This window comes from Dermacentor albipictus, chromosome 8 (genome assembly GCF_038994185.2).
Source record: "Dermacentor albipictus isolate Rhodes 1998 colony chromosome 8, USDA_Dalb.pri_finalv2, whole genome shotgun sequence".
Taxonomy (NCBI): domain Eukaryota; kingdom Metazoa; phylum Arthropoda; class Arachnida; order Ixodida; family Ixodidae; genus Dermacentor; species Dermacentor albipictus.
In genome coordinates this window covers 32,561,083-32,581,720 of record NC_091828.1, presented here as the reverse complement: position 1 = coordinate 32,581,720, position 20,638 = coordinate 32,561,083, and the positions used below count along the sequence as shown (strand labels likewise).

Genomic DNA, 20,638 nt, shown 5'->3' with positions numbered 1-20,638 from the left:
AGAATGCAAAAGACAAAAAGTTAATTAAGCATGTTAAACAACAGATATTTAACAATAAAATGTTTGCCAAATGCATGCTGTCACGAGACCTAATTACTCACGAATAATGTGTCCAAACACTGATTTTAATAGTAAATGTGCGAGAAGGCAGGTGCCAGTGTGTGCTGCCAGTACAACACTTCATCCAGCACTGGAATGAACAGTGTAATGAAGAGTTCAACAGAAGCTCATCTCGTTGGGATGAAACATGACAAAGAAAGACGTTTCAGATTCCATATGGAAGCCTTGTCATACGGAAGCCACATTATGTACAAGCCTTCCATAAGGAAGCCGAAAAGTCTTGCTTTTAATGTTTTATTCGGTCAGTGCCTGGAATAGACAGTACATGGACTTATCTAAACTCTGCCCCTTTGGCGGTGCATAACCTCCAGGTTTCTTATTTTAAAGGGCTCCTCAACAGGCCACACAGCAAACTTTGGTTATATGCTGAAAGTTGTTACATGTCCTTTAAGGAGCATTCTGCTGGAAAAAATTTTCAAATCGGCTCATTAATAGCCGAGATAGAAATATTTGAGTGCCACGAACCCATGATTTCAGGAGGCGAGCTACACTGCCAAGCGAGAAACTCTCTCCACTGGCCTCGTCTAGCCTTCGCAAGTGAAATTCCTTCCCTGCCTTCTCCCATACCGAACCTCAAGGATCGCATGATGCAGACGTCATGGGCTCTGCATTCATTTTTTTTCCTCCTCACTTTTTTGCGGCATGGCGCCGCTTCCAATGACAGCATCATGTGTGAGCTGTTGTGATTATCTCGTTTCGCGCAGGGCACACTTTTACGCACTGTGCATGAAGACACCTGATTAGTTGTGTGAGTCAGTGCTGCACGAATACCGAGGCAGACACAAGCGGATCACAGAGCATGATCCCACGCTAGAACATGGTAGAAAATCACATAGTTTCACTGCCTGCGTGCGTGACTACACAACATGTGAACAAGCAGGCAAAACGGAAGTACGTGTCTCTTGCTGCGGTGCGAAGCAAGACAAAAACACGAAGACATTCAGTTTGTGCATTTTATTATTTCTCTAAGCTTTAATTCGTCTATTCGAGCGACACATTACACAAAGAACTGATGTTGCCTTGACTAACTCACAAAGTCACATGTCACCATGAGTGGCATCACAGCGCAAACAAGTGTACGTAGCCACACTAGCACATGTACGCCATCCTCCTGCTTGAAGCGTGGCAGCCACAAGGAGACGAAAACGGCATTTGGTTTGAAATTTCACAACTTTCTGCAGCGTGTAGCGATGTAATACTTTACAGACACGATCATTATCGTGCACTGTATGCTCAGCGCTTGTCAGCTCGAAATGGCCAGACCTGGTGATGGGCCCTTTAACATTAAGCAGAAACACTCAATCTGTTTAGATTGATAAAATATTCCATTAAAACTCTATTTTCGTTAATTCTGCAATAAGGGGTTGATAACCAGATGGCAAACTTCCATTGAAAAAAAAAATCAGGTCGATACTCCAGCCACTGCAGTGTTTTGAGAGATTTTTTTTTATCAGGGCTGTTGTGGTTTAGTAAAAGTTCTCAAAACTTGCCAAATTCAGCCTCTGGCTGCTTTGCAATTCAATGCAGTGCATCTTGATTTATTACAAGATTAACGAGGTTTGAACAAGAGTCGTCAAAATCCATGATGTCACTGCAAGCTGGTGCAAGAACTTAAAGGTGGTTTTGCCACCTATTTTGTTCTAGCACATTCGCTGCCTTCAAGCCTCCTTTGCTTCTACACTACCACAATAACCATTGTTGGGTACTAGTACAGCTTCACTTACTTTTCCGTTAGTGTCCCTTCAGACTAATCTGTTGTCGTAATTTACAAATAAAGGAAGCGATTTAAAATATGCAAAATAAATTCACCCATGGTAATTGTTACTTGCAACTAGTGACACGAGCACTCAAAGGAGTAGATACTTATTTATGTGACAGAATTAATTACCTTCAAACTTAAATCACTGGACTGCTCTAGAGAGATGTGGTGTGGCTAGCATGCAACGCAGCTGAATGACAACGAACAGTAATATAAGTCCCAGTGCTTTTTCTCAAGTGAGCCATACTAAAACGTAGAAAGATACAGATATATTATTTTTGCAGAGGTTGAATGGCTACAGTTTCACATTTCTCCCCAGTAGTGTTATGCATTCAAAGAAAGGAGGACGAATGTGATCGGTCTGACACACATGGTGTGCCACACAAAGGCTGTATTTTATCACTAAGGTCCAAGGCAGTCCCAGGGGAAAACACTGCATGCATCGTGTTTCATTAGATCCAATCACAGAAACGAGCTGAGAGCCGCTTCAAAATCAAGACCTGTCCACGTAGTGCAAAAGTGACTATGTTGTCATGGTAAGCGCTAAGATCAAATGACAGTAACAAGCTGATGTTGTTAGTGGTTAAATGCTAACAACTAGAACCAGCGTCATTGCATTTCAGGTGTGCGCAGAGAAAGGATAAAATGGCTTGTTGCCAGTCACACACCATTCTGAGACTTCAATGTGTGGCTTGAAGTTGTCCATTATTTCAGGAAGGACACCCTCGCTTGCAAGGCTGATGACTTGCTGCTTCGTGCAGGCACCATAAGAAGTTGAAAAGCATCCCTGTTTATCTGTTTGGAAAATAAAACATTTGTCTTCAATTTGCTTAAAACATGCTGTGCGAAAGGGAGAAGAGAGAAGTGATGGTGAAAATATAGAAATTGCAGAAAAAATGGTTTGTGTCAAGAAACTTGCTAAGCAGCACGGTTCTACTGCTGTCACACAATTCTACGAAAAAATGCAGAATGCAATCTACGTGAACTAGTGTAGAATGCAATCTAGTGTTTGCACTCTGCGCAATGTAAGTAGCCTGCAGCAGACTAGTCATGCAAACAAGTGGAACTTTTCCCCGTGCTGCCTAGATTCACAGAGTGTAACTGATAAGTGATTAGGATATAAACCAGTCATACTTCATCCACTGACTACTGTATTGGCGTATTACACTAAAAAAACCGCAAATATTTAACCTGTACTGAGTGAAGGGGCTTGGTATGGCAGAAAACAATGTAATATAGAAAGGTGATGGTGCCGCAACCTTCAAGTTCCAACAGCAGCTTAGTGATATGCAGGAGATAGTGCCAGTGGCAATGACTGGCTAAGGTTTGTGTACTGATGATCAGCACATTTACTTGTGTAAGGCGCACACTTCAACTCAGCAGTGCAGAAAATCGAGGATAAACGCCTTGTTAAGCACTACATGCATGATCACATGCTGGTTCATTTCTGCAAGCCACTACCAGATGGTACGAGTAGAGTGTACTAGAAGGGGTTAGTGTGTTCGGGAAGGGCCCATGGCTGACGCTCCCTTTGTAGATGTTACCAGGTGATGCAACTTCAGCATGGGCTGTATGGAAGTGGCCATGCTTCCCCTGACACACTCTGCAAGGACAGCTCGTTGCACCAGCTGCACTTGTGAATGTTTGTAGCTTAATCTTATTATTCAAAGTCCTCGCATGCTTCAAGGTGGAGTATTGTGTGAGGGGGTCTAAGAAAGGATAAACATATTGAAAAGGAGAGCCTGCCAGCCCGTTATATAAATGAAATACAGTGTTGTATAACAGTTAGCCATAGAAGTCACAATTGTTGCTTAAACTTCGTTCGGCTGCAGAAAATCAACAAGTGTCGAAATGCACGTGCGATTATTACAATTACATGACGCACATGAAAAAATTTATGAATGAAAACCTACTCCTTCATATGCAGATACCACTCAAACAATACATGGACATTCTGTAAAGAGACTGGCTATTTAATTTCTCAAATTCCCAGAATCAACACTCTACTAGAGCCAGCGAAAGTAATAATAACAATATGATTATTTACCTAATTACCCATTACTTAGGCAATATGAGTAATGCAAACCAAGAGCAAACTTAGTTTTCATTAATTAATTACTTAATTTGTGCATCAGATAGTTGAACAATTAGTTAACTTATTTGAGATTAATTGAATAATCCATAATTATAAATTTCACTTACATGAGTTGATTCAAACGTGGATAATTAAAAGTAATCATATACTTTATATTGCATTCACATCTTTATATTGCGGTGACAACAGCTGTGTATAATACGCTCTGGAACACCCCAGGAAAAAGAAAGCCTCTATTTTAAACGAATGCATCATTTGAACTACACAAACTACAACAAAAAAAATCGCAACACAAAGTTGGATGCACAAGCTAGCGGCGCACAACCAGCACAACTGACAACAGCAGGAATGAGCGATGGGAAACCCTATGTGACGGATGTTGACACCGGCGCTGCTGTCGCATAGGCGGCTGGCATCCAAGTGCCAGACCTTTCCACACTTTCGGCCTCACGGCAACACAGGGTGCATGCTGTCCCTGAGCACACTACCCCCTTATAGTACACTGTAGTACTGGTCAACTAGTTACTGTTCTGTCCTGCTGCTGCAATGGCATTATCATCATCATCAGATCACACGGCATTGATCCAGTGCACTTGAAGGTTATCGGGTGTGCTGCAGCACACTGTTCAGCCCACTGCATCACACTTTTGGGGATGTTTTGCTGCAGTTTTATTCATGACCATCCTCAAAGAGTTTTGAGGTGACAGGAATCTGACAGGCATGAATGGCATAGTGGACGACCAGCTTTGAGAAGGTGCTGATGAGGCAAGCTCACTAATAACAACGATGACTGAATAAAATAGTCCGTAGTTGGTTGCACCAGTGGTCGCATCCTTCTGCACAACAGTCTGAGTTCAGTTCGAGATTTCAGCGAGCAGCCATAACCCTGCCTCATGTAAAGCCCGCACGCTGTAGAAGATATAAAGAATGCTGGCCTCACACCAGTAAATAGGGCATTTGAAAATACGCATATTGCTTAAGCTCCATTAGTATCTCTGGTAGGAAAAGGATAAATATTCATAAGAACACTGAAATCTGTGACACTACACAACGATGTCATCTCTTCGGTGGCTTATGAATGGGACAAATTACAAGTTAGCCTTCAATTGCCGTTTTCTACAGAAATGCTGTGAAGGGCTCTCACACTGCATGTACCTAAATAAAATCACGGTGAAATATCCATGTCTAGATATACAGCTAGAAAAGCACAGGCACTCTTCGAAAAATTGAATAGTTCAAAAAATCGAGCTTTTGCATAGCTTCGACATAAGGGCCCTAAACTGCAGCCATGAGACACTCATTAAAAGCCACACTGAGGAATTTTCTCGCAGCTACCATTCTCACCATATTATCTCAAACATCATTTTCAGAGCATGCTGATAGGCTACTAAACCACCAAGAGGAGACTATGAAAAATAATTTTCGTTATCATTGAGTGACTAAACCTCCCGTATTTTCAAGTCATGCTGCCGAGCTCATATTTTACATGTTTATTTTACAGCATGCTGAATTATTCGATGGAGTGCAGTCACACGATTCAATTGTAACTGCACACTGGCAATATAGTATATATTTTTTTTCATCATAATACTCTGAACAGATGCAACAGCCTCTTTTTCAAGTCATAAAGCTGAAACCAGTAAAGAGCAGGTTCTTTCCAGTGCATCCAACAGAGAAGACACACTCTATGTCAACACAAAAGATATGTGTGCAGTAGCTGGCATCATCACTAATTTCTACCGGTCTGTTAGTAGCCTTCGGGATTGGCTCAGATAGGCTTAAAGATGACTACATGTTTTGGAAACACCCATCCCCATGAATAATTGCTCACTGAGCGTCTCTTAGCACTAGTCTGTTATGACAACAAGCACACAAAGCAGATCAACATCTTGACCTGGTGTTCAGAAAACGATGTCTTCACTCTGTGCAATAGATTCACACAAGGAGGCGATACGCTCACTCATTGTACAGCTTCACATGCACAGTGAGCTGTTCTCAGTATTCTAGCTTAATTCTTATCCCGGCAAATAGGCTTCAAATCCCATTTTAAATCCCTTCCTCTCATCCGATATGTCCACTCCTTAAATGCCAAAACCCAAAATCAATGATGTCGTCTGCTTTACAACTGCAATAAAGCCTACCCTTCACAGCAGCCTGAAGCAACACCACCTTTACTAGTGCCATGTTCTACACTGTTACTCAGTGATTGATGAAGATTGACAAATCACAATATAATGCGGCAGAACCCATGTCACAATGACTGTCGATGATAATGCGCTAGCAGCGAACGTGCATTGCCACTGTCGAAATGAGTTATTTATGAAGCATGTACAGCGGTGGGACTCCCCTTTCGCACATCCTTAGGAACACTCGGCGCCATCTAGCATTGCCACTGCAAAGCCTACGTGTGGCCTCCGAAATGCATGGCATGCCAGTGCGTCTGAATGCTGAGAAATGCGTCATGAAGCAACCGGGCTCCTCTCTCACGCTTCTTTCTGGACACACTGCACCATCTAGTGGCACTGCCGAGAAGTCTGCATGTTCCCTCGTTCGCCGCACACTCAGTGGCACATACTCAGTGACCCAAATTGGCGAGAGGTTCATTAGAGAGTGGCACATACACAGTGCATCCATGGCACAGCTCACTAAAGCGTTGGCCTCAAAGGCATTAGTAGTTCAAAAGCAGCACATGCCCAGTGCATTTGTGGAACAGCCTGCTCATTTTTTTTTAATTTTGAGTTGAATATCAAAGGTCCCCAGAGGGGACTTTACTTTAGGGTAGCTGTCCTTGAGGAACCCTTGTGAACTGGTTTCAATTCCAATCATCATCTGAGAAATATAAAGGACCATTCTCGTCATTGCAGAGCAGCACATTTCCAGTAGCACATACCTAGTTATCCAAGTTGGCGTCAAAAACGTTCATTGAAGAGTAGTACACACCTACTGACCCACACTCAGTGACCCAAGTTAGCATCAAAAAGGTTAACTTTAGAACAGCACGAACCAAGAGGCACATACCCAGTACTCCAAATTGCCGTCAAAGAATTTCTGGGAACAGTAGTACCTACCCAATCCCATGTCTGCAGTGACCCATGTCGATGCGATAGACATTCGTTGAGAAGCGGCAGGTATGGACACATTACCATCTACTCAGTGATCCAAGTTGATCCAACGGTTGGCTTTTAACAATGTTACCACAGCACAGAAGCCATTCGACCACTGATTACCCAGTGACCAAGGGAGATGGGAAAGCAGTTAGATACATACAAACATAGATAGACAGATGCATAGCTCCCGAAGAGTGTGTGAAGTACCCTAAGAATGCGGACACATTAAAAGGGGTGCATAGAGCAAAGTGTATGGTGTAAAGCTCACCAGCAACATGCAAAACAATGTTAATGAAGTACGTTTGGCTTACCTAAAGGCAAGGGATCAGCGCCTTTTGGTGTTTCTTCATATTTCCATCCATCACCACCGTTTTCCATTATACGCCACGAGGCAAATGCACCTTACAAAAAAGAATGAAAGACTGGCAGTCAGGACTAACACTAATAATGTAGCATCTTATGAATAGAATGAATAGAAATGTTCAAATTTGAGCGAGCCTAAGGGTGCTCTGGCTTGTTTTCTTAGTAGTGCATATGAGGCGGGAACAGAAAAATTCTGGACCGCCTCCAAAGAAAGGAAAAGAATATGTTTTCATTTGGGACCAAAAGGACTTGGATCTCTTCAAAATATTCTCTAATGGACTCAATGTACTTGTCCAACCTTTTCTCCCACAGTTTGAAGCATCTTTGGAGCTCCACAAGCTTCATACTGATGGGTGGTCCCAGGGAATGTGTCTTCACTTTGTGCACAGTGGGAAATCTTTTCTTACTAATTTTCTTCTTCAAAGTTAAATAAATCTCACGACGTGCAGTCCAATAAAAGGGGTGTGTGGGAAATGTCGGCCTATCTTTTTCGAGTCATTTGCGATATGATTTTTCAAAGCCCGGCACAAAATCAAACAAGTTTGCTCTGTTTTCTTTGTTTTGCTTTGCTTTGTTTTCCGCACTCAAAATCCAAGATCCTTTCACAAGAGCTTCTACTCATGCCAGCAGCTTCTGAAATTTTGTCAGTTGTGTAGCAATGACTTTTGTTTATTTAATGAACCTTTCTGGCAATCTCGTAAGGTACAACTAGTTAAAGGTCAGCCAAAATGACAATTGTTTTTACCACACATTTCTTATCTTAGAACAACCAAAACTACTCAAAAACTTGTGTACAGCTCATTGCCTCCTCCATTAACGTAGTTGGAAGCATTTCAAGTGTTTCTGTGGCCGTTTTTCCATGGAGGAAAGACTATCAAAGGCTGTTTGTTACAAACAGACATCATGATTGTGCAAGAGTAACGCGACAACAGTTGGAATAAGTGACACCAAAAACCTGTAGAACATTTTTTGATGATGTCGGCTTGGCTACTGACTTGTTAAGTGTCCACCTACACCCACCTAGTGGGAGATCACAGCAATGCAATTATGAAGAGCTCCATGAAGCTAGTATGGTCTTTCTTTCTGGCAGGGTGATGAACATCAATACAAGGCTACTTTTACTGCCACAAATGAACAGCCTTAAAGCCAAACCCAAACCCAAACAACAACAGAGTAGCTAGACTTCCGATACACCACTTGACATGAAGGTTGGGCTCGGACAACTAATGAGCACTCTTAGGCACCTGCTTGCTTGACTAAAGGCTCCGGCTGCAAAGGTAGCACTTCAAAGTTATGAACTCTAATGGCACACTGCCTGCTACCCTATATATCACCATACAATAGACTTACAGTCTACTGTACACATGGAAAGACACTACAAAGCAAGTGTGCACAGATTGTACTATACAACTATGCACACTGTAGTGATGCAGTTCTCTTCAACTCCCAAACCACCGTGGTGGCTACGGCATTCTGCTGCTGAGCATGACCACGTCATTCCCTGCCAGCATACTGACAGAGGCAGAATGCAAAAACATTCATGTACCAAGCTTTCAGTGCCTTATTAAAGAACCTAGGTGGTCAAGATTAATCAGTAACCAGTCACTACTGTGTCTTGTGCATAGTACCTGTGTTAGTGTACCACGTTAGACCCCTTAAACCTTTCCCCCTTTCTCAACATACAGGTGTTCTTCCACACACTAAGTGTTAGAAATGGCAGTTAGCTCTTTTAAAGTTGCCAGCAGTGGTCAATTTTAACAGCCATACTTTTCGACAATCAATACTCTTACACTTGCAAAAGATTAGTTTACAGCACAATCTTTTCTGACTTCACCAGAATCTCTCTTGGGCAAAGGAGAATTCCCTGCCGCACAGCACCTAAAACAACACATCAACATGACACCGTAAGCTATGGTCACCACTGAGGAAGTCCTCAAAAAGAAAGATGTGTGTGTGTGTGTGGGTATGTTTGCACGAGTGTGTGTAATTAGTGGCTGCTTTATTGTGGACAAGTCACCTTTTCTGACTGCAAAAAGTGAGTCACTAACTAGCGGATGTGCTGATGAAAAACACATTCGAAAAGATGCAATTACGAAGTCTTCTCTGCTACTGTGCTTTCAAGTCTAATAAACAACTGTTCTACATGAAAAGTGATTTTGCTCCATCCTGTACCTTTTGGAGGAATGAGACAGCATGATGAAATTAGGAATGGGATGTTGTGACACTCCTTAACTGCACTGCATGCTTGTGTCCTCATTTGATTTCCAGTTTTACTCTCTATAACTGGTTATTTATCCTTGCAATTTATACCGTTCTTTTAACTCCTTTTCTAACACAAAATTACAACATGTAAGCATACATATTGTGGGAGAAACAAACTGCTCGACATTCGTGTTAAAAAACAGTACACATTCAAGAGGTAGGCAGCACACTTAGTTATTGGTCTGTTTCCTTGACATCGGAATAAACTGAGTTAGACAGTAACTTGACCCTCCTTGACATTGAACCACAGAGCCTGCCAGCAATTCACTTTCGAGGGGCCCCAGGAAGATTAAAATAAGGCTGGAGATAAAGTTATGTCTGATGTCTCACTGCAACTTTCTTTACAGTTACACCCATGAGCAAAAGTACATAGACCAGTGATAGTGCATTAAAGCAGTTTTTTCCTCTGCCTGTAAATGTAACTTGAAATTGAGCACTGCAGTCCAAACTTGGCATTGTGAACTTTCTAGTGTGCTCGTCAATTTCAGTTTATGCATGTTAATTACAATAAAATCTAGTTCTTTTGGTGACCCTTTGGTCTGCATACTTGTCCAGAACTTGGCTTTGACACTTCATAAAAAAAAGAAGCATTACTTTTTGTATGATTGTGCTTGTACTAACTTGCAGAAGTGTATCAGTCATATTTTTTTACAGGCATAATTAAGAGCACTGATGTCATGGATATAGCTGTGAAGGTCATGAAAGGAAGACGAGAAACAGATATTCTTCTTTCCTGTCCATCCTGACATATGCGCAGCAATGACATCACGTCAACATTGCGTCAAAGCTGCCAGAGCCACATGCGGCAGGGGGGAACAAAGGTCCTTGTCTGTGTTCAGTGTCTGCTCGCATATATAAGCTTTTAAGGTCATGTCTAATTTGTCCTACTCCTCCCAACAGGGCGCAGTCGGACGCGATTTGTTGTTCGCAAATTATTTTTTCGGCGTTCCCCTCACTTCCTCAACGAAACTGTGCTGTTGTAGCCGAATGTCTGGGGTAAATTCAGAGCTGTCAAACTCCTGTCTACGTGACAAACAAACTATGCAATAAATTAAAAAGTGAAGATTGTCCCTTTTTGCTCGCCTCTCTCTTACACAAATCCCCCCCCCCCACCCCTAGCGTGCCAGGCGCAAAACGAAAGTAAATAGATGATTACTACGGAAGACAGTCGTCGCGCACTGTCGGGGGGTGGTTGCCCTATTGCTAACAATCAACACGTATGTTTTCTTTAGCCGAGTTGTTCATCCGCATGCGTTCGAGCTATCCGACACACGATGCCATCACCCGCACATACGTCAGCGCTGCCTTCTAAAACGTTCAAAGAGGCCTTAAGGCGCGTCCACGTTACCGGCACGGCAACTCGCCGGACGCCGTTTGCCGTTCGCGGTCCGCCGTGCGACGGCGGTTTTGCTCACGAACGGCGAGATTGTCTTGCCGTTCGGAGGATGGGACGAGGACCCATTTGTGCGGCTGCCGTACGGCGACGTGGCCAATCAGCGACCGAGGAGTGGTTGCCATGGCTACCGTCACCGCGCCGCCGCTTGAGTTCCCGCGCTTGGCACCGTCTGCTAGGGTCCATATTTGTGTGTGTGCGCTCACCGATCAACAGAAATGGAATTCCCGATCGAGAGATTTTTAGAAGTCGTGCGGCAGTACCCGTTTTTATATGATAAAACAAAGCCTGAATACAAAGACACGGAAGCAAAAATGAACAGGTGGCACCTAATCGGAAAGGAATTTGCCATAACAGGTAAGCATGCATGTAGCATCTCCTTCGCCCGCGCTGCGGAAGGACATACTGTGCGCGTGGGCTGAGACAATGCTACTATTTTCTTTAGGTCATCAGGCTATGATGAAGTTCAGACATGCCAGAGATCGCTGGAACAAGATAAGAACGGTGCAAGATCGGACAGCGCGAAGCGGCGCTGGAGGCAGCGCTGCGAAGACTCCCAAGTGGGCGCTGTATAGTATCGTCGATAGCATACTGAGGGGCACAGCCCACTACTCCGAGAGGTAACTTTCAGCGTACATTTATCGTTATTGCCTGGTCATGCAGAGCTACACGACGGCGCGCTGTTGACTCGTTCCCCAGTTATGTTTTACAGCGCTGTTGCGTGCACGTAGAAAAGGCAGTGCGCGCTGTCAGGAGTCGCTGCATGCTGGTTTTTCAATCAGCTGTTGCTTACGCTTTTTCACGCCTCTCCTTTTTTCTCTCTCAGGGCTTCCAATAATATACCGGAGGCGGAACAAAGGTACCTGGTAACCAGCGGCGATATATGTAGCATATATCTGTTAAAGATTACAATGAATGACCATTTTATGTTTTTCTTTCGCAAATTGATTTAACAGCTGCTTTTTTACAGGTCAATGCTGCGCTGCAGCGTAAGCACCCCACTTCACGAGGGGTAAGTATGTACAAATTATTTGCAGTAATTTCGCGAGTCAAGGATGGATAGCAATTTATTCTCTGTACTGCTGCAGTGACCCAAGTGATGAGTCGACGGCGCAAGCATTATTTTCGCAAATGTAAGTGTGCTCAGAGCTACTTCTGTATTGCCAACCTGACATCTTTTGTCTGCAATGAAGGTGCCCCGAAGGTGCAGACCCAGCTGCTTCTGATGAAGACATCAGGCAAGTGCTTATTGTGCTTGAAAGTCCCATTGGTCCTATTGTGACATGTTGCCTTTATGCACTTTTGAACACTGTAAAAGTATTGAAATTCTCATTTGTATGTGCATATCCAACAGGGAGCCAGAAGACTCTGAGCTCTACTATGATGGCGACATTGAATGGTAAGTATATATCATGCAGGACGTTTTTTAGCTTCTATAAAACACATGCTGCCACTTTATCCAATTGGCCACTGGCATAAAATAATTGACAAAACCAAACCATAGCAATAGTCGTGCATGGAGCTTAGAAATAATGCATTTTGTCTCATGGTTACACAGTTCCTTCGTTGAGCAAGGCTGGAGTGCATCGCCAGCAGTAGTAATCTGTGGAAATCCTGGGAGGTAAGCTAATTTGTTTTCCCAAGATCTATGAATCGGAGAAGGTGCTTATGAACAACCTACATCTACTGCTCTGCACGTGAACTATTTCTCTTTTGCTTTCTTTCAGTTCCTCATCCCCTTTCCTCTGTGCAGGTTAGCCAAGGGACGTTAGCCTGGTTAATTTCCCTGCCTCTCCTTTTCTTCCTTTTTTCTCCTTCTGACGGGTAAGAAAGCAATGACTGAGCAAAATAGTTTTTATTGCATAATGTTACGGCGAAACGACACCAGGCTAAGAGAATATTTAGCACAAAAACTTCATAATCACGCCATATCATCTCCTCCACTTCACTTCGTCCTCTTTCTCTCTTGACCCACATGCATCTACGCATCAATGCTCACTAGCCTTACACGTAGCAATATGCTTGGTCTGGCGTTTACAATGTACACTGAATTTGTTATTCAGCTCAACATCGACTGATACTGCAGCACCAATGCAAATGACAGAAGCCACAACTGCGTCAAGGTAATATGAAGTTTAATGCAAGATATTTCCATTAATGCTTCTTTCTTTGTTTTCGTGAAGGCCTCCAAAAAGGGCGCTGCCTGCTGCTCATCCTCCCCGGTACTAGGTTCAGATTTCCTGAAAGAGAGAAGTGCATAAGACATTGTGCTTTTAACTACCCTCTGTCATTTGTCGTATTTTTCAGGACAAAGAGGCAGAAGAATGGAGAGCAGATTGAAAGCACAATAACAAATGTGCTCGGGGCATGCTCTGCATCACTGCGAAGCATCCGCGAAAAGCAGCAGCAACCAGAAGCAGAGGATGAATGCACAGCGATGGGGCAGTGGGTGGCAAGTAAGCTTCACACGCTGCCACAAAAAATGCGCTGCGAGGTTACATTTAAATTACAAACGTTAATATTTGAGGCAGAAATGCAAGTCCTTCAGGATTAATGTAATTTTGAACTTATTTCACATTCAGTCATATTTAATCGTCATATTTTTACTTTTGACCAGCAATATAATTTAAGCATATGCATACCTCATGCCCTGGGACTGTGCAATGAAGAAAAATAAATGTTTATTGTTTATCATGTTTCAATTTAAGGCAGAAATACAAGTCCTGCAGGATAAACATAATTTTGAACTTATTTCACATTCAGTCATATTTAATCAAGTCATATTTTTACTTTTGACCAGCAATATAATTTAAGCATATGCATACCTCATGCCCTGGGACTGTGCAATGAAGAAAAATAAATGTTTATTGTTTATCATGTTTCAATTTAAGGCAGAAATGCAAGTCCTGCAGGATAAACATAATTTTGAACTTATTTCACATTCAGTCATATTTAATCAAGTCATATTTTTACTTTTGACCAGCAATATCATACCTCATGTCCTGGGACTGTGCAATGAAGAAAAATAAATGTGTATTGTTTATCATGTTTCAATTTAAGGCAGAAATGCAAGTCCTGCAGGATAAACATAATTTTGAACTTATTTTACATTCAGTCATATTTAATCAAGTCATATTTTTACTTTTGACCCGCAATATCATTTAAGCATACGCATACCTCATATCCTGGGACTGTGCAATGAAGAAAAATAAATGTTTATCATGTTTCAATTTGAGGCAGAAATGTAAGTCCTTGAGGATAAACATAATTTTGAACTTATTTCACATTCAGTCATATTTAATCAAGTCATATTTTTACTTTTGAATAGCAATATCATTTCATTCAAGCATACTTCATGTGCTGCGACTGCAATGAGGAAAATAAATTTGTATTGTTTACGATGTTTCAATATGCAGTTTCATTTTCCTTTTTGCCTTGTGTACTCAGTTCACACTCACTCAAATTATGCAATAGACATGTTAAGCTAGAACAAGTGCAATAAATGCCATGCATGCGCACTTTGTCCACTTGGTACCTTTTTTAAAAATGAAGTTACTGAAACATAGCTTATTAAATACAGTTAGGTTTCAATTCCCACTGAAGAAAGTATGCAATATTTTTTTTCCTTGAAGTTTGTTTTTAGCTGAAGAATGTCAAGGTAAAATGGCTATTGGTGCGCATGTGTTCCATTGGGCGTTCAAAGTAATGTGTCAGCTTGCCACCTAACCAATGTGTATTTTTTCTTAAGTACTTGTGTTTTGCTTGTCACTGCTGAAAAATAAAGGGAAATCGGCACTATCGTTTGATGCCTCTAGGCATGCTCAGTAAGACTATGGGACAAGAGTCGGAAGGCGGCAGGAGAGAAATACATCATCGGTGAGCTGTTGAACTCATCTTAGATCGCACGCGAGGTGTTTGTCAACCCGCTCTCCCTGTGGCTGCTTAACCTTGTACTTACCTTAGTGCCTGCACGTGCTACAATTCTTTTTTGCCATGGCACCATACCATCTTGTATAAAGTACCGCGCAAGCCGGTCCCGCACGTCCATTGCAGCTCTAGAAGATGGCAAAAGAACATGCTCATAAATAATGTCAAAAGCGTAGCACTGTAACAGGCTCCTTGTAAACACAAGCACAAATTTACATTTGTGGCAAGACTAATTATCAGCCTATTCTATGTCCACTGCAGGATGAAGGCCATTCCCGCAATTGTAATCATCCCCAGTTCACTGCGACCAAATGTTTCCCTTTCTTTAGCATGGAGGGCCTTAAGCAGAGGAACCTGATGGTCTGTTTTTTACTAAACAGCACCACTTGAAGCTCTTGCTTAAATTTGCATGCAAAAAATTTACCAGCTTGCTGTCAAATTTTACTTTCATACATTGTAAATTATCTTATGCAACATTGCATAGAAACATGGCTGTGAGATGCGATAGATGTGGGGGGCTTAGAATTGTGCCAGACTTATGAAGGTTGTAAAAGCTTGCCAAATAGGCCGAGCTTGTACATTGTGGAATGCAAAAGAAAGAGCACATGCGAAGTTTGTTTTGTAGCACAAGTTGTCACATAGTGCACTTATTGTGCAGTATTGGTTGAACTGGATGCATAATCGTAATGCGATATTACAGACGGGACTTTTGTGATTTACCTTGAGGAATGAAATCCAGTGCTATCAATGTCTTTCAATGGCAACCCAGTTTCTTCACTCCTCCATCTTCCTTCTTTTATATTTCCCTCCCAATCCTCAGTGTCTGCATATCCAGGTGGGCTATATGTTGTTCTCGAGAGAGGAGAGTCCTTCATTAAATAATTATGCAATGCAATGCAGGACTTCACTATGTTCTCAGTGCTTTCCTCAGAGGCTCTGAATGGTCTTCGAAGGATGCGCCATCTGCTAGCCATGATACCGAACGAATTTTCAATGAGCCTCCTTGCTCGACTCAGGCGGTAATTGAATGTGGCTCGCATAACATAAGCCTCGTTCGTTGTCCCATCAGCTCGATGCCTTTGGAGATCTAAGAGAAAGCAGCAATCATTTAAACTGCGGCGACACCTCATTCATAATCTCAAAGAAAGTGTCTATTTTTGACAATATTTCCCACAAACAACAATACCTAACATGTTATGCTTGGCTTTTCATGACCTTGCAATGGCAGTGGTCATCCATAGTTGGCATCGATACGCCTTGTTAGCTCTCTTTACACTCAACAATGGCTACATTAATGGAAAGCAGGAAGACTGTCATGGCCACCCTGAATGATTGCTGATTTATGGCAAGGGTCATAAAATTGAGCAATGAAAGTAATGTAGCTTTATATTTACAAAGTGGACAAGATAACTTACCACGTCTAGAATATGGTCTCATGAGAGATGGCTTTATTGGGAATGCCTCATCTCCAACCATAAGGTAGGGGATCAGGCCTGCCGAACCAACATTTGCAGGGGGTGGTATTCCACATCTGCGCTCGTTAAGTATAGTAGGCAGTGGTGACCTCAAAAATATTCCACCATCACTTTCGCCGCCATAATGCACCAGGTCGACATATATGAATCTGAAATAAACATGGAATAATGCACCTGCAATGCACCAACCAGCCCCATTGAACACACTGCTAACGTTCATAAGTATACTGTCTGCTTATGCATTATCCATGGGCAAAGCTGAATACATATCTAACCATGTCCCCAATTAAACTTGCACTTACTGCCATGTAGTAGAAAGTAAAATAATCTGAACCTGTAGTTTGCATCACAAGCAGCCATGATAACCACGCTGAATGTCTTTTTGTAGTTGAGGTTCCTAGAGCCGGAGTTGTTAGGGCACTCAATGTGGACATGTTTCCCATCAATACTTCCAATACAGTTTGGAAAATTCCACTTCTCTTCCATTTCATCAGCAATCTGAAACAGTGACATGCACATAAAAATATTACGCAACACACCACATGTGCATCAGAAACTGCAGAGCTTTGCCAAAGGTTGCTTCCTCAAAGAAAAAATTGAAGTAGATGTGATATCGACAGCTGTCATATATTTCATTGCACTGCATGTCATTTAAACTTATTATTTTCCTGGTGAGCTTGTTTCCTGTTTCATACTGTGCAACCACAGGATTTAGCTGTCTTGATCAGCATAATCAAGTGAAATAAGTTATCATAAACACCTGTCCACAGTGCCGTGAAGACTGATTTGACCAGATATGTTGCTTGATAGATGCCTGAATAATAATTTTATTTAGTTGTGGCTAGAAAGCATGTAAATATCTATGTCGATTCACGAACTTTCACCTTCTTCCATTCATTGCTGGTTTGCGGGAACCTCACATAACCAGCCTGCAGTACATCCCATATTGCACCTGTAGTTTCTTTCACAATCATGGCTGCAGTTGACCGTCCAGTCAAAAAATTATATGACAAGCTCCTGAAAGTGTCACCATTGGCAAGGAATCTGGAAAACAAGCATATTTAATGTTGTATCTCAACTGATAAATAGCATTCCTGAGACATTGCTTTCATTGATGTAACAATAAATTACAATAGACTTTAGATGTAAATACAGGGAATTTTTTTTAGCGCGCCTTCATCTCTCAGTTTTCATTGCAGGTTTGTTTTAGAGCTAGTTTGCTCTGGGGCGTCTATGTACTACCTGTTTGCGCACTGGCGCGGGCTGCGGTTTGGGTTTTGTTCCGTGGGTGGTTTCGGCTTCTTGCGCTCACAAAACTGATGGCTATCTCGTTACTAATCGCTCAAAGGGCGACCGCCTGTTTCTCACTCGTTTAGTGCTCGCGGGGGTGCGCATAGGAAGAATGCCGCCATGAATGCGTTTCCTTTTTTTTCTTTTTCAGAGTCACGAAAACTAATTGCCACTTCTTGGCGATAAGATGACATTCGGGGTAGTTTGTGACACGTTTTGCTTATAAACAATACATATATACAAACGCAAAATAATTTTTTCTCACTTTACGATCGCCCTAGAAAAATTAAGGCAATTTTTTTATCGAAATAGGTCCCTCAAGAGAATTGGAATCTGCAATTAAAAACGTCGACCCTGGGCGGTCGCATGTGGCGAAAAAGAGCGACCCTGAAAGGGTTAATAAATAAAGCACAACATTTTGTCACACATTATCACGAGTTCAAACATTATTTTTGAATTCCCTGTTGTTTTGTATTTGTTTCTCAGTCGTTACGGAAGTTCTGCAAGTGTTGCTGCATCAAGCACATCTCTACATAATGCAGCGTCATTGAAACACAAAACTCAGTTGGAGATCTGTTAACAAGTGCTTGAAAGAATTTTTCAGGCTACTAGCAAATCCTTATACTGTAACAGGGGAAGAAACAAGTAAGCATAATGTTCATGCAACACGTTTTTCTTGCATAATCAACTAAGTAATCTGTCTCCATTGCAGGAACACTTCCAAGAGAAGCAAATTGCTCGCAATCCAGTCTAAAATATAAAGAATTTTAAAAAACGTGATAATCTAATTACCAGCCCAAATGCAGCACTGTGAGTTAAAGTGCAGCTTCCTTGAACGCTCAAGTATTGCTTCCGCATGCCAAAACAAAGTTACAATGCGACATACACACCTAGGAACGAGAATTCTAACAACGCAAGTAAATAAGTGGCAGAGCAAAATTCTATCACAGCAGCGCTTTCCCAGCACAACAATGCCTGAACAACTATCAAACTTACCTGATTGTCATAGCAAGCCGATCGTGCGCCGAAATTGGGTCTTGAAACGATGTTGTCTGGCGCTCGATGCGCGGTCGGACCAGTGCGAGCAATGCGTCGAAGATGCTCGGTGGCATCCTCAGAAAACTGCGATGGATCGAATCGATCGTTACATCTTTAAATGAAGGCTCGCTATAAACGCTAAGAATCCTCACAACTTACTCTCGAAAATAAGCTTCGTCCTTGGCGCGAAGCCGTGGTAGAAGCGCACTCGCTTGTCCCTCGACGTTTCTGTACCTCCAACTTGGTCGCACCCAGAACCTTCGCCGCCTTGCATTTTGAGTGCGCCGATGCCGGAGTAGCAGGGAACACGCCAGAATGATGACATTCAAAGTAATTAAAGTGTCATCTGTATCAACGCCGGTAGCGGGCATCGCAGCGCAGCGCTGGAAGTTCGAGAGCAGTTTGCAAGCAGACGACAAACGACGGAGGTAAACTTCCGGGGAGGTGACCGCTTCCTGATTGGCTGCTCTCTCCGCCCCGCTCTCACAAATTTTGCATACTGCAACTTTGTGACGTGCCAGCAACTGAACAGAACCGGTTTGAACAAAATATCTCCGATCGCGCCCCAGCTGAGCAGCGCGCCGAACGCGCGAAATGATGGGAAAGGCGCGCAATCTCGTCGGATCACGTTCGTGCTGCGAGCATCTGTGAGACTGGTTCGTGTCACGTGACTGCCGCACTGGCCAAACTGCCGTGCAGTTTGGACGACCCTTGCGCGGCCGACGTTCTACGGTGCCGGAAGCCGGCGCGCCGTTACGGCACGTTTGCCGGTAGCGTGGACGCGCCTTTAACGGACTACGTTAACGTTTTCCTGGAACAGTTCTGCAAGTTCAAACACTCGACAGCGCTAATGAAATGCACAGTAGCTGAAATTTCGCGGCAAGAGGTATGCAATAAAAAAATGCATCCGCCTATGCGATGACAATTGCGCACCTTTGGGAGAATCTCCGTGCCCGTTGCGAAGCAAATTCCTGCCGTACGGGTTCCCGATGTAAATACGTTGGTAGTAACTCGGTGGAAGCTCCTCTAAGTGGAACGAGGGAATGCTCCTGCCGTCCCGCTGGCACTTGATCTTCCAGAAGCTGTTGCTGTCGATTATGTCTCGGAAAGGCTTGCATGTATTGCGACAACTTTTCAGCAGATCCGTGTGACTGACGAAAGACAGCACGTATTCTATTAACTGCTCGGGAAGGTTCATCAAAGGAAAAGGATCGATGGGTTCCATCGGTCTTTCAGCACGGAAACGCTTGGTGTGCTTCATGTCAGATTACAGGCGGACTAGCGAGAATATGCACAGTGGTTGGCGCGTCTACATGTCGTACAAAAATCGCTCACGTGACCTGATAGGCGCCTAGAGACAGGATTGTTTAGGGACTTCTGAGAAGCCGCGATGGGGGCGTCAAGCCATTCTGTGGTCAAGCGATGCCGTGGCGCCATGTGGCGCGTTGAATCTCCGGCCCGATGGGCCCACGCCGACCGCTGGTTGAACGATGTCTCCGCTGTAGGTTCAGTATTTGTTGGCGAAAAGTCGTGCAGTAGTAGTGGTGTGGCATGTCGGCTTTTGGTCTCGGTGAACTCTGGTGGTGTGAGACGCGTATTTTTGAAGAATTCAGTGGTGCTGACGATCGAAATATTGAAGTGGCGTAGCGCCTCGGCAATGCAATTTGCGAACCAGCGCTGTGCAGCGTCGTCACATCGCATATGCAAATTTAATTGACGGGCGTCGTAGGCGGAAGTATTGTACGTGTTTTTCGCCACGACTTACGTTACGTAAGTAATGTAATGCTTACGATGGTGTTTGCTTACCTG

The 20,638-nt window shown here is 43.0% G+C and overlaps 2 protein-coding genes and 1 long non-coding RNA gene across 6 annotated transcripts in view; 1 reads left to right on the top strand and 2 right to left on the bottom strand.

Moving 5' to 3' along the window:
* The window catches only part of LOC139046680 (F-box only protein 6-like), a 42,001-nt gene extending 21,922 nt beyond the window's left edge, over positions 1-20,079 (bottom strand). For both annotated transcript variants that reach the window (XM_070522784.1, XM_070522783.1), the window contains exons 1-3: positions 19,763-20,079; positions 7,393-7,482; positions 2,548-2,674 (exon numbers count right to left, since the gene is read on the bottom strand). In XM_070522784.1, coding sequence (XP_070378885.1) covers positions 2,548-2,674; positions 7,393-7,482; positions 19,763-20,054 — 509 coding nt within the window. In that variant the 5' untranslated portion in view covers positions 20,055-20,079. The remainder of the gene's footprint in view (positions 1-2,547; positions 2,675-7,392; positions 7,483-19,762) is intronic.
* On the top strand, positions 11,615-13,533 carry LOC139048408 (uncharacterized). 3 transcript variants are annotated; one of them, XR_011507672.1, is made up of 9 exons: positions 11,615-11,719; positions 11,926-11,958; positions 12,070-12,111; positions 12,188-12,232; positions 12,454-12,498; positions 12,658-12,720; positions 12,853-12,923; positions 13,163-13,222; positions 13,283-13,521. It is a non-coding gene; the product is annotated as an uncharacterized lncRNA (long non-coding RNA). The 3 variants fall into 3 exon arrangements; XR_011507673.1 differs by having other exon boundaries at positions 11,663-12,111; positions 13,283-13,321; positions 13,407-13,533; XR_011507671.1 differs by having other exon boundaries at positions 11,663-12,111.
* LOC139048407 (uncharacterized) lies at positions 13,171-19,417 on the bottom strand. The gene is made up of 8 exons (XM_070522782.1): positions 18,989-19,417; positions 18,788-18,913; positions 17,386-17,545; positions 16,836-16,999; positions 16,442-16,650; positions 15,747-16,113; positions 15,058-15,154; positions 13,171-13,339 (listed from the first exon to the last, which is right to left on the bottom strand). Exons 1-8 carry the CDS (start codon positions 19,198-19,200, stop codon positions 13,331-13,333), a joined length of 1,344 nt encoding a protein of 447 aa, XP_070378883.1. The 5' UTR covers positions 19,201-19,417; the 3' UTR covers positions 13,171-13,330.
* Positions 20,080-20,638: the final 559 nt, after the last annotated feature.

What these genes read in the sequence shown, in the direction of transcription:
- LOC139048407 (XM_070522782.1), bottom strand. Translation starts at nt 19,200, where the DNA reads ATGCCCGCTACCGGCGTTGATACAGATGACACTTTAATTACTTTGAAT. An exon ending in GCTTGTGATGCAAACTACAG is followed by an intron (nt 16,651 to 16,835) that starts GTTCAGATTATT and finishes TGTTTATTTCAG; the next exon opens with ATTCATATATGTCGACCTGG. An exon ending in ACTGGATTTCATTCCTCAAG is followed by an intron (nt 15,155 to 15,746) that starts GTAAATCACAAA and finishes GCCATCTTCTAG; the next exon opens with AGCTGCAATGGACGTGCGGG.